Here is a 14,219-nt window from a genome sequence, read left to right on the forward strand (position 1 = left end):
TACCTATCTCTTCTACAGAACAATGTAACTCTCCAGTCTCTGTATCCCAGGGATCAGAGAAATTTGCAGACTCCTGGAAAGATGCAAAAAATATGGATTCCTCCATGACAGAATTTTCCCCATAAAGGTCAGTTCCAAAGTTTCTGGTCTTCAGTATTTAGGGCTGCACTATCACTCTCTCAGTAATGAAGGCAGAGGAATTCCATTCCAGGTTGTTTCTGTTGGCAGAGTAATTAACATAGCAACAGCGCACAACCTGATTAAAGAGTAGATAAAGATTTATTTAGGAATTTAAAAACTTGATAGGAAAGAGGAGAGACAGAGATAGGTTTCTAACTACTCTAACTATCTCTAGCTGAGAGAAAGGGTAAGACTGAGTTCGGCACTTCCAAGAAGGTGGAAATTGCCCTAAGAGTAGTAATCTGGAGACAGACAAGGAATGACACTTAACAAGGAGAAGGTGCTGACCTCACTATCCTATCTAATTGTCTTCTTGCTGCCCCCTACAGGGTCTCTTATCTTCTTCTTTGTATACTAGACTTTGCCTTTTCCAACAGTTTCAAGCACCAGCAAATTCAGTTATGGAAATTCACTTGGAATGGAGTTTGTACTGGAAGTCTTTCTGGATAGATGTCCTGAAGGAGCTCATCTTCCTCCAGATTATAATGATTAAAAGTCGTTTAAAGTGCTTGGAAAAATATGGCTCACTTGTAAGATAATTTAGTCCAGCTAAAATCAGATCTCTCATCACCTCAACATGTTTATTGGGTTCAGGCATGGCTCACTAAATCAGGAAGGATCAAAGAGTGCATTGATCCAGTCCTCCTTCATGCTTCAATAGCATGATCACCAACAGAAACAGGTATTTCTCATCATCTTCCCTCTCTGTAGATACTGGCATCATACCAATAAAATAAATAGGAATCAGAAGCAGGCTCCCACACAGCACCTTCACATGTGACACACTTACACAAGCACAGTGCTTTACCTCATGCTTTGGCTTCTTGGGTGATGACACATATAATTAGAGAATCTCAAACTAAGATCTTCTTCCTTCTGAGGCCATGTTGCTTGGTATATCATTACTTAGTTTATTTCTGATCTAATAACTTGGGTCCAGGGTTCCTATGCTTTTTGGACACCTTTGGAATTTTGAAGATGGGGAGTAGATGCCATCACAAAATATCTGCCACAGGATGCTGAGACCAATCCCAAAATGTTGAGAGATTGCAAGTTGCAACCCAAGCATCCGCCTATGATGGAGATAGCCATTTCCGAATAGGTACTCCTTGAAAATACAAAGGTGATACCTGAGTTTTCCTGAAATACTTTCTGCTCAGACAGAAGGAAGGAAAGGCAGGACTGGCTCTTTGCTTTGGAAAATAAATGCTTTATTTTGTTAAATCATGTAACTATTTCTTTTTATCCCACCTTCCTCCCAACTTGGGACTCAAAACCACTTGCATTGCTTTCTTTACCTCCATTATATCCATACAATAACCTTGTGTGGTATGTTAGGCTAAGAGTATGTGACTGACTTCCATGGCAGAATGAGTATTCAGGCTGGCTCCCTCCCCTCAAATCCTAGTCTGACACTCTTAACCACTACAACACAAGAAACCAGGGGTCATTTTATAGAAAAATAGGTGGTGGAGCTTATCCAGGGATTGTTATGCAGCTGCACATACTATTCAATGGACAAGGAAGTGGAACTCTCAGAAGGAGGAGGAGGAACTCTTAGAAAGGTTCAGGAGCTGTGCTCCTGTGAGCTCTCACTGAATCTGAGGCCTGCAGGAAACCCATTGGCAGGTGCATACTGGAGATCACTGGCTTGGGGACCTTTCTATTTCTTTTATACAATATCTGCTCATGGACTCTACTTTGGCTCTTCTGTCACTTTCCCCCCACTCCTGGATGTGAGAGACTATTTAATAAATATGTTTGTTTAATTGTTTATGTTTAATTTGATGTATACCCTGCCCTCCCCGCTGAGAAGTATGAATGTCTGCAATTGTCTTATTATAATTTTAGTTTTATAATAGCAGTTGTCTTGGACATTATATGCATGTGTAAAGCCTCTGGAATGTTCATTGCTGGAAAAACACATAGCCCACCAGACATTTTGCTGTGCCATTTACAGACAATCCGTAATGATCACCTTGTAAGTAGCCAGACATCTCAGTAGCCATTTGAAATCTGATTGAATTCCTGTGGTCATTCAGAAGGAATTAATGGATTCCAAGAACTGTTCTTTCACTTTCTCCCTTCTTTTTATGATAGTTACTCAAACAATAGAAGAAAGTGTTTAATTCAGGGGTGTTGAACTCATTTGTTATGAGGGCTGGATGTGACATAAAAGAGACCTTGTTAGCTGGGCCATGTCTGGTTGGGCTGAGCCATGTCAGGCCAGGCCATGTGTGCACCTATTTAGGTAGCAGAGATATAAATTTTATAAAGAACACAAGAAAACATAAATATATATATTTAAAAAAACATAAAACATGCTTAGAATGTTAGCACTCATTGGTCTTAAAGGTGCTTTCTTTGTATTTCTCCCATGGGATGCAGGGAATTGGACAAAGGAAGCTCTGACTCCTTCCTTCCTTCCTTCCTTCCTTCCTTCCTTCCTTCCTTCCTTCCTTCCTTCCTTCCTTCCCCAGGGGACTGGAGGGAGAAGCCTCAGCCAAGAGAAGGAAGAGATAAACAATATAAAGAAACTACCAAAAACAATGTAATCTCCACGTAAACCGTGTGTAAATATATTTAGTGTAAAATTGAAAAGAACAAAAAATACAGAACACTGAGTATGCAATATATGAACTGTCCCCACAAAGTCTTTCTGCAGCCTGATAAATGGCTTCTTCAAGTAGACACAGAGGTGGGTGAAAACTTTATAACTCAGCATTCAACTCCAAACGGTACGGAGAAAGTAAGGAACTGCTTATTGCAGGACTCCTCACGATTTTGATAGTAAACACTTCATCAGCCTCCTTCTCCTGACTTTGTATGGAGCCTTAGCTAGATTTTTTTAAATATAGATTAACACATGCTCTCTCTAGCTGCTCCAAGCTGTGATGCAGAAGGAAGTGAGAGGGAGAAGGAAGCAGATGACAGCCAGTTGCTCGAGGGCCTGATAGGAGCCCTCCAGGAGCCTGATTCGGCCCCCAAACTGCATGTTTGACACCCCTGGTTTAATTCTTACCACCAAGAAAAGCTTGCTTCCTGATCAAAACCTACCTCTGCAGCTGCTGTTTTCCCTGTTAACAGGTTGTGTTAGACAATTTTTATCAGCAAAACATCCCTCCCCCCTCCAAACAAAATGGAGCCCTCTTAAGACTATATTTCAGTTTTTAAAAATGTCTAGAGACCAATCAAGGATTTCCCATGTAACATGTAGTTTGGTCCTAAGACAGCAGTAAGACTCAAGACAGTATCATAAAAGGAAGAGGGTTAAGCACTCAGCCTCCACAGATTTTTAGAATCTGCTGATGTGCATTAAACAAGAAATACTACAATGTACCTGAGTAAATTATGGTGGCAACATTGAACATGACATATATTTTTGTAGAGGAGGAATACTATACTCTGCTAATGAAAACTGTTAGCTTGGTTACCAGAAGACATGAGTACTAGCAAGTATAGTGCTTGTACTCATGACATGGAGGACAGTGTTAGATCTGATATGAATATGCTTTGGAAACATGCAGGAGTCCCATGGTACTCTGTATAAAGATGGTAAACCAATTCACAACATTCTGTAGCAGTCAACACTTGAGAGAAGCAGTGGAGGGCAACTAAAGTTGGATCAAATAAAGCAGGAAAAGTGGTGCAACTTCTCAGTAGGGTCTTGGTTGATGCTTTGAATGCCTACCATCAAGACCAGGGGTGGCCAAACTTCCTTAATATAAGAGCCACATAGAATAAATGCCAGATGTTCAAGTGCCTCAAGACATGAACATCAGATATTTGATGGAAGGAGAGGTGGAAAGAAAGCAACTTTAACTTTAAATGCATTCTCCAAGCCACCAGCTGGCTTGGCAAAGTAATTTAAAGAGATAAATGCCTTCTTCAAGCTGGCTAACAGGGCAGTGGTGGCATTGAGAGCCACACGTGTGAAAGAGTCACATGTGGCTCTCAAGCCACAGTTTGGCCACCTGTCAGGGTGCTTACTTAGTGAAAGAGCCACACAGAATAAATGTCAGATGTTTGAGAGCCACAAGATATGAATGTCAAATGTTTGAGAACTGCAAGGAAGGCAAATAGATGGAGGGAGCAGGATGGAAAAGAAAGCAACTTTAGCTTTAATTGCATTCTCCAAGCCTCCAGCTAGCTTGGCTTGCAGAAGTGATTTAGAGAGGAATGCCTTCTCCAAGCTGGCCAATGGGGCAGTGGGGGCTTTGAGAGCTGCACAATGTGTGTGAAAGAGCCACATGTGGCTCCCGAGCCACAGTTTGGCCACCCCTGGTATGTAAGCTACTAGTATTTCTTCAGTTGGCAGATTAGCTGGCTGACTGACCACCATAGAACCCCTGAATTTAATTGGAGAAAAGGTCATTTGCACATGTAGCTATACCAACTCATTCTTAGGTTAGAGCCACAATAGCTTAGCATTTGCAGTTGGGTTGGGTAAGACTGAAGGGGAGTGAACACAGGAAGAAATGTGAGACGTTGAGCCTGTTCTGCAAGAGGGCAGGTTAAAAAGCAAATAAAATAAAATTCTGCTTTGCCTTGCCACACAGCACTATTGTACTCTACCCTTGTCTGGACAATCAGAGACAGTCCAAAGGCAGGCAAGGAGGATTTAGATAGCTGTGATGTACCTAACCATAATCATAGTGTCTGTAATGTTTTGGAAGGGGTCTAGCAATGTTTTTGTAGATCTTGAAGAAATGCCAAAGCAGAATCTCGTAGACAGCCTAGATTGAATATTGGGAAGGGAGTAGGGCAAGATTCTAAATCCAAAAACAAAAGTCTATGAATCCTTCCCTCTAAAGCTCATTTCAGAAAGCTCTGAGAGAGAGCAGATAAGTGCTATAAAGAGGTTTGGCTTTCTAAACAGCTGGGGAAGTTGCTGAGAATGTCTGAGTTTGTGTGACTGTGTGATTGCTGAAAATTCTGAGTTTGTGGTTGCTAAGGAACTGCTGTTTGTTTGGTTTGAGTGGGCTGAAGGTGATTGTTGCTGATTGATTAGGAGTGTTCCTGGGGCAGACTGAGGCCCCAACCTCTTTGCATTATTAAGCTGAGCCTTGCCAGAGGTGTGAACCTTTGGTGTGAGCCAAAAAGTGAGAGCTAAATGGCTCTTGGCCTGTGGCTCTTAGCCTGAGGGCTGTGTAAAGACCAGGAACCCAGATCCCTATTTTCCTTGTGTTCCCAATAAGATAAGCAGACCCTCCAGAAGAAGAGCCACATAAACAAACAGGATTTAACAGGGACTGTATATTTAAAAAAAACTATCATGAAGGTAGAATGCCAGCAGGGGGGGTGGGGGCTTTCCAGTGTTTTGCACTGAGTGTCACATGTATGACTATCTGCCCACAGGACAGAACTCTTGGATGTGTGCTCAATGCAAGGAGCTCCTGGTCCTCAGGGAACAAGTTCGTACCCTTGAGGTCGAGGTGACTGACCTGGAGAAGCAGAGACAGTCAGTTAGGCCCTCGGAGAAGATTCTTGGGGATGTATTAGATGAGCCCCACTCTGAACATGGCAGCCCCGTTGCTGCCAGGGAGCATGAGGGTCGACAGAGAACAGGGCACCGTGCTGAGGATAAGGGGAATGCTCCCTCAGAATGGACCTCTTCTTCTGTTGGTGAGTGGGTATTCTTTCGTGCCAAGGAACCATCCCTGGGCAGGGAGAGAGGGGTGGTCTTGGTAGTTGGTGATTCGATCCTTAGGCAAGTAGACCGCTGGGTGACAAAACCGCGTACTGACCATATGGTGACTTGCCTGCCTGGTGCGAAGGTAGCGGACATTGTGTGTGTTGTAGATAGGCTGATAGACAGTGCTGGGGAGGAGCCAGTGGTCGTGGTGCATGTTGGCACCAACGATGTGGGAAAATGCAGTCATGAGTCCTGGAGGAAAAATTTAGGCTGCTAGGCAGGAAACTTAAGGCCAGGACCTCCAAAGTAGCCTTCTCAGAAATGCTACCTGTTCCATGTGCAGGGCTGGAGAGACAGGCACAAATTAGAAGTCTCAATATGTGGATGAGACGATGGTGTAGGGAGGAAGTGTTTAAGTTTGTTAGGGACTGGGATGCTTTCTGGAACAAGTGGGAGATGTTTAAAAGAGGTGGTCTCCACTTGTCCCCGGATGGAACCAGGATGCTGGCACTTAAAATCAAAAAGGTGGCAGTTTTTAAACTAAATCTTGGGGGAAAGCCGACAGGAGATGAAATGTCTCTGGTTTGGGAGGATTCATCTCAAAGAGATGAAGGGTTAGCTGTACTTTTCTACCGGGTAATGGATCAGAGTTGTCCACTGAGATGTGACAAACAGTATGGACTGTCTGCCAAAGTCTCGAGGCAGCAGGAGGAAGGTTGTGGGCCTAACTTCCCTGGGAAATTATAGATGTTTATATACAAATGCTAGAAGTGGTCAAAGTAAAATTGGTGAGTTGGAATGTTTAGTATTGGGGGAAAACAGACATTGTGGGAATTTCAGAAACTTGGTGAAATGAGGAGAATCATTGGGACACGGTGATTCCTGGAAGTTCTGTCGGAAGGATAGGAAGGGAAGGGTTGGAGATGGGATAGCTCTGTATGTCAGAGAGGGATTTACAGTCCAGTAAGACTGAGATCAGAGAATTAGATTTCCTTCTAGAAATGCTTTGGGTCAAAATAGAGGGCCCAAAAGGAAATTTAACTATGGGAGTTTGTTATTGTCCACCCAATCAAAAGATAGAGGACGATTATAATACGATGGAAGGATTAAAGATGGTGGTGAAACGTAAACACTGTGTCCTAATAGGCGATTTTAACTACCTGCAGATTGATTGGGTCAATGTGTTCTGGTCAAGAGAAAGAGATTGAGTTTCTAGATGCTCTCAATGGCTGTGCTACGGAGCAGATGGTCATAGAACCTACCAGGGGTGGGGCGATCCTGGATTTGGTCCTAAGTAACGCCCAAGATTTGGTGAGAGATGTAAAAGTGATTGCACTGTTTGGGAGCAGTGACCATAACGTTATTGATTTCACCATTCGTATAAATAGGGGGTTGCCCCAAAAGACCAGCACAACAACGTTTAACTTTAAAAGGGGTAAATTCTCTGAGATGAGGAGACATGTGAAGACCAAACTGAAAGGAAAGGTAAATACAGTCAAAACCCTTGGGGAAGCTTGGAGGCTATTTAAAACTACAATCCTAGAAGCTCAGATAAAATATATGCCACGAGTTAGGAAAGGCACAAACAGGTATAAGAAAAGGCCTGCATGAGAACTAGAGAGAATTGTGAGGCACTCCAAAGGGATCTGTTGAGGCTGGGTGAGTGGGCGTCAACGTGGCAGATGAAGTTCATGTGGCCAAGGGCAAAGTAATGTACAATCGGGCCAACAATCCCAGCTACAAATACAAGTTGATGGGGTGTGAACTGGCAGAGACTGACCATCTTGGGGTTGTGGTAGATAACTCACTGAAAACGTTGTGTGCGATTGCAATAAAAAAGGCCAACGCCATGCTGGGAATTATTAGGAAGGGAACTGAAAACAAATCAGCCAGTATCATAATGCCCCTGTATAAATGGATGGTGCGGTCTCATTTGGAATACCGTGTACAATTCTGATCACCGCACCTCAAAAAGAATATTATAGCATTGGAAAAAGTGCAGAAAAGGGCAACTAGAATGATTAAAGGTTTGGAACACTTTCCCTATGAAGAAAGGTTAAAACGCTTGGGGCTCTTTAGCTTGGAGAAACGTTGACTGCAGGGTGACATGATAGAGGTTTACAAGATTATGCATGGGATGGAGAAAGTAGAGAAAGTCCTTTTCTCCCTTTCTCACAATACAAAAACTCGTGGGCATTCAATGAAATTGCTGAGCAGTCAGGTTAAAACAGATAAAAGAAAGTACTTCTTCACCCAAAGGGTGATTAACATGTGGAATTCACTGCCACAGGAGGTGGTGGCAGCTACAAGCATAGCCAGCTTCAAGAGGGGATTGGATAAAAATATCGAGTAGAGGTCCATCAGTGGCTATTAGCCACAGTGTGTGTGTGTGTGTGTATCGGCCACTGTGTGACACTGTTCGACTGGATGGGCCATTGGCCTGATCCAACATGGCTTCTCTTATCTTCTTAAGCTCAGTTCCCTCCTGTCCTTTGTCCCAACGGCTGTCAAAATGCTGCCTTCTCCCAGCCCACTACTTCACTGCTTCTCCTTCATTCATAGCTACTCATGGAAAATCTCAGTTTCTTGACTGACTTGAGTGATGCAATTGCAATGAGCATGGCAGAGGTCTCCCTTTAGAAGCTCAGTATATCCTACTGAGTAGTTGCAAAATATGAGGGTTCTGCTAAAAATCTGGGGATTTTTTTGGCAGCCAAAGCGGCATGAATGAACCTTGAATGTCTATCCTCTGCTCACAGACCTACAACCACTCAATATCTCAGAGAGATGGTCCAAGTCAGGCAGCACATCTTCAAACATTTATAAGAGAAGAGTCATGGACAGGTTCTAAAATCACAGTGGTTTATTTTAACATCTTTTTGTTCCATTGCATGTAATACAAGCACTGACAACAAACATTTATTCACCCATTTGCAACACTAAATACTGATTCATCAAGGCCAAATGTGCAAAGGGCAGAGAGAGAAGTCTCTTGTTGTCAAATATGGCACATTTTGGCTAGCACCAGCATAAAGAGTAACAGAACCTTTGCCTGGAAAATGATTTGGTGTTAGCACAGAAACAAAGAATTCTTGAAACCTCCTATAACATAAAAACTAATAGATTCAATGCAAGGGAAGCCAATCCCAAAACAATTTGCTGCCTAGTTACCCAGAAGGGATACATTCTCATCATAGGCCACACCATCTGTATTAAATGAGCACATGTAAAGGCAACCAATGGGGGGAGGAGATCTGCAGGATGCTGCACAGTACATTCCTCCCTCACCCTAGCCTACTTCAAAAGCATTTTGCATGTAAGTAATCCATGATAACATTTAGCGTTTACACAGCACTGTTAAAGCATTTAAAGCCCTTTACATTATCTCAGAAATCATTACAACAATCCTATAAGATATACCAGTAATATTAGCTCCCTGATTACATTTGGGGAGAAGAGGACGAATGATAGCAATTTGGACTTAAGATGTCAGTCCTGGGCCATTTTCTCTCCCCCCCCACCCCCCCTTTGTGCTACTTGCCTTCTTCTCAAAAAATGCTAGCAGGGAGAATCGAAGTTGGTTGGCACCAATCCAGAGAAGTGCCAGGAATTAGTGGAGGTAGCAGTGATGTGCCATTTGCATCCTAGACCCTGATATTACAATAGTACAGCCGGATGCACTATGGGCAGACATATTTTCCCCTTTACCAGGAGAAAAATCACTGTGCCGGGGGAGACAGCAGCTGTTTTAGAATATATCCTGGTGGTATTTTGGTTATGATATACAGACTTTGGGACTTTTTAAAAAATACAAACAAAACCAAGTGGGATGGCAGAGGAGGAACAAGCAGGTTTAACACTCCCTGAACTGGGTGTCCCTGACCTGGATGCCCCAGGCTAGCTTGATCTCATCAGATCTTGGAAGTTAAGCAGGGCTGGCCCTGGTTCATACTTGGACGGAAGACCACCAAGGAAGTCCAGGGTCACAACACAGAGGCAGACAATGAAAAACCATCTCTGAATGTCTCTTTCCTTGAAAGCCCTAAGGGGGTTGCCATAAGTTGGCAGCATCTTGATGGCAGTTTCCATTTCCCCCCCTGACTTGGATAGCCCAGGGTAGCCTGAATCTTGTCAGATTCTGGAAGCTAAGCAGGGTCAGCCCTGACTAGTATTTGGATAGGAGACATCCAAGGAATACTAGCGTCATGATGTGGTGAAAGACAATGACAAACCTCCTCTGAACATCTCTTGCCACCCCTTTCCTGCCCTAAGGGCAAACAGCTTTGTGTGGGGTGGAGGGGGGGTGTCACTTTTTATTTATTACATACACTTTTATTCCATCCTTCCTGCAAGAAGCCAAAGGGAGATGCACAGGTTTCCCCTCTTGCTTTTTACCCTCACAATAACTATATGAGGTAGGTTAGGCTGCGAGTGAGTGATCCACGGTAGCCATGTGAGTTTCAGTGGCACAGTTGGCATCAGGACCTGGGTCTCCCAGATTCCACTCTGACACTTAAACCATTACACTAAGTCAGTGTAGTAACTTAATTCACAGGTCTACTTTTCCCACTGGGCTGTATCATTTCAGAATGCATAGTGTTGTATGACTGAAGACTCCCCAAACAAACAAACAAACAAAAAATCACATTAAGAACTAGAAGCCTGAGAGAAGGATTCTAGCCTAGGTTTTTCCCAGAAAAGCCAGTTTTCCATATGCAGAGAGATTGGGTTTTTTTCCTTCCACAGAAGCCATCTGAAATGATACAGCCCAAACATGGCTTTATCTCCAAGGTAAGAATTAGGTCTAGGAATCTATTTTCTTTTCAGGAAGGAAGTGTTGGCAGTTAAGACCCATCCTTTTTAAGGAAAACAGAAAACATTCTCATTTATATCACATTTCTGTGCATATATGCATATAAGCAACCTGCATCACTTCCCATACATGCCTGGGCAGTCTAGCTCTCAGGGAAAAATGGAAGCAATATCCAGTCACTTCAATGACAGTTACTCACTCACCACAGGTCAAATCACAACTCATGGGCTGGATCCAGCACAAAACGTCTGCTTATGCTAAAGCTCTTCCTCAAGGGGAAACACATACAAAAAGGCAGTGGTAGTCACTTGTGCTGATTTACTCATTGCATCCCTGCTAGCATTTCTGTTTAAGCAAGATATTTTGCAATCAGTAATAAGGGTTCCAGGAAATGAACGTAATAGCTACTTCATTCTCAAAATAGATCCCCAAGGAGCAATATAGGAGAGGGAGGAGACTGCTGACAAGATCTTGTATATGTATGTTATCATGTATATGAGGAGACATGGCAGCTATTCTTGCAGAATCCTGTCCCTGTTTCCTCCCCCTTATACCTATGGAGGGGAGGCTTTAAAAAAAATTCAGCAGTGTCATGTTATATTGACAATACTGTTATAACAGGTTCTGTGAAATCTCAGCGTTCATTAAAAAAAAATCTCTAGCCCCTTTCATTGCACAGATATAAGGGGAAAGGCATATAACTATATGAAACTGCAGATTCAATTAAAAAAAAATTCCAGTGGCCCTGGGAGAGGAGGGATGGCAGCTGTGGAGGGGGGGGGGCAGGGAAACTGCACAGCAGCCACACCAGCAACAGGAAAACTGTGTAAGCCTGGTCCCATGTGGAAACCACCTAAGATAAATTTTAGTCATGAACAAGCAAAACGGAGACTTTCTGAAAAGACAGTCGTAGCACCCAGTAGGAAAAAAACCCGAATTGCATAGTTCCAAGCTGCAAAGAGGATGGAGCTGTGTGGATGCAAGGATGGAGGAAGACCACAAAGAGAGTATACCTGACAAGATATAATAGTATTTAACATGTATATAGCACTTTCAGTGTTCAAAGTACTTCACACAGATTATCACAGTAAACTTTACACCAAGCACATATGGCAGGCGAGCAATATTGCCCCTGTACTGGGAGTGGAAGACGAAGAGAATGGCTGACCTGGAGCCACCTAGTGAGTTTGTGGCATAGGTTAGATTTGAACCAGCTACCTCGTGGATCTCAGCTTGTTCTCTTGATCACTATGTTACAACTCCCAGGCTACAAGCCCTCATTGGGAGTAACAGCTAAAATCACCAAGGCACTGTCTGAGATGGTCAAAGTTAGTTCTTCTGCTTTGCAACTGATCACCAGACATTGCTATGGGTTGGCCCATTTTTGCTTGCATCATGATTCCCTAAAGCAATGCTATTGCTTTTTAAGGCAAACTTCTCAAGGACTCAGCTAAACTTGCTAGGAAAAAGAGTAGTGAATGCCAGCTGTTTCAGCAACACATTCAGCTGTCTAGCATTATTTAGTTGTGAGTGGTGGCCTGAATGTACTCTGACTAGTAGATTACCCTATGACATCTCCTGGCTTAAAACTGGGTTTTTTGGGGGAGGGGATTCAGAATACTGCCTCTTAACTGTTCTCTGGGCTAAGAGTTAACATTCTGACCTTCTCCCCCAAGGAGCCGAGAAACATCACTGTGGTGACACGTTCCTCCTCCAGTCCTTATTGGAAGGGACTATGGGCTGCACAACATGGCTCTATTAGGCCACATGAGACCTATGAGCAGAGGTCATTTTGTAGAAAAATAGGTGGTGGAGTTTATGCAGCTACACATACTATTCAATGGACAAGGAGGTGGAACTCTCAGAAGAAGGAGGTGGAACTCTCAGAAAGGTGCAGGAGCTGGCTCCTGTGAACTCCCACTGAATCTGAGGCCTGCCTATCGGCCAAATGTTGTGAAGCTATGAGTTGAATCTAAAATATACATTCAAAATCCTGAAAGGTCTGCTTGTAAGACACTAGAATTGAGTCAGCTACCTGATCAAGGACAGCAAAGGTCTGGACAAACTAGTTTTCATGTCTGTAAGTTAAGCAGATGGTACCTACATCAGAATATTTCAGTTACCTACTGGCAATGTGAACTACACCAAATGTTTTGGCCTTCTGCATACTTGAAGGCAGGTATAGACTTTACAATAAGCTCAGGGAGTTTAATCTCCTTCTGGATTTTCTGAAGTCAGCAGAAATGGATGCAAGGATATTCTGTTCCTTTATGATTGACTTGATTTATTACGGAATATACAGACTTAAGACAGTGTTCCTATGTGCAGAGCATATTCTAAAGAAAAATATAAGGCAACTGGCAAAATATAAGGCAACTTCTATCTTGGAGCAGGTTGGGACACTGAGGTATGAACTTCAAAGCTGCTTGTGGGAAGGGCAGGATATAAATCCAAAAAACAAAATAAAGCTGAGAGGAGGTGCCTCACAGGGTAAAGAAATACTAGGGTATTAAAGATTATATTTCCATTACTGACCAGGCAGGTTCTTTCTGCTGAGCGTAAACTATTACATCACATCAAGGTCCAAATCCATTTTCTGGCAGAGGAATGGGAATGTGAAAAAAGAGATGCAAGGCTAAATCTCTTATATTTGCCCATCAATGCAACTTCACCCCAAAGCAATGGGAACAGAGGTATGGAGGTAAAGCACTGCTCTTTCTGGAGAATCTTGAGCTCATCTGTAGACCATCAGCCATCAGGTAAAGACTCTGGGATGAGCTGGTCAGAAGATCCAGCACATTCTTGAGAGACAGTAGTTCTACTCACAAGCCTTTGTTAAAATAGACATATGGCACTTTGTCTCCATGTTTGACCACCACAGACTCTCTGAGATCAGGCTCCAGCTTTGAAAGGGCAATTGTGCTGGAAGAAAAAAAGACATTGGGCCACTGTGCTAGTATAAATGACAGGCAGTACTTCAACAAGGACAATCCAACTCAGATTGAACACATGAATCTGCCTTTTACTGAATCAGACTCTTGGTCCATCAATGCTGTATTTTCTACTCTATCAGCAGCTCAGGTCTTTCCCATCACCCAACACACCATCTTGTTAACTGGGAACAATGGAAATTGAACTTGGGACCTTCTGCAGACAAAGCAGATGCTTTGCACAAGCCATGGCTTCACCCTTGAGTAGCTCTGTGTAAAACTGTTTTTACCTCGTCTCTTCCTGTATGAAGCAGGAGCAACGGACCTGAGGAAGGGATGCAGCTCACATAGACCTATTTGAGATTCACATTTAGTTTGGGCACTACCTTCAATTCTAGCTGAGTAACTGCAGGAGTTAGTGGTTTGCTCACAATTGCCATCCTGTATCTCCACTCAACACATTTTCCTTTGCCAAAGGAATATGAGTAAGATTGCGATGAAATGGGCAGCTGCTGGATGCACCTACACTGCTCCTGTGCGAGCTACAGCTTTGTCTCTCTTCTCTCCATAACAGTAAGACATAATCAATGGAGGCAGAAGCTGAAGCAGTACAATGCATGCTTTCCCTAAGGGGAATGTACTGGCAAATTAGAGACCATGG

The 14,219-nt window shown here is 43.1% G+C and overlaps 1 protein-coding gene across 6 annotated transcripts in view; it reads right to left on the reverse strand.

Annotated features, from left to right (window-relative positions):
- Positions 1 to 12,886: 12,886 nt before the first annotated feature.
- Positions 12,887 to 14,219, reverse strand: part of SFXN2 (sideroflexin 2) — a 172,916-nt gene continuing 171,583 nt past the window's right edge. For all 6 annotated transcript variants that reach the window (XM_060241763.1, XM_060241757.1, XM_060241761.1 and 3 more), the window contains one exon: positions 12,887 to 13,550. In XM_060241763.1, the coding sequence (XP_060097746.1) occupies positions 13,451 to 13,550 (100 nt within the window). In that variant the 3' untranslated portion in view covers positions 12,887 to 13,450. The remainder of the gene's footprint in view (positions 13,551 to 14,219) is intronic.

This window comes from Heteronotia binoei, chromosome 6 (genome assembly GCF_032191835.1).
Source record: "Heteronotia binoei isolate CCM8104 ecotype False Entrance Well chromosome 6, APGP_CSIRO_Hbin_v1, whole genome shotgun sequence".
Lineage (NCBI taxonomy): Eukaryota > Metazoa > Chordata > Lepidosauria > Squamata > Gekkonidae > Heteronotia > Heteronotia binoei.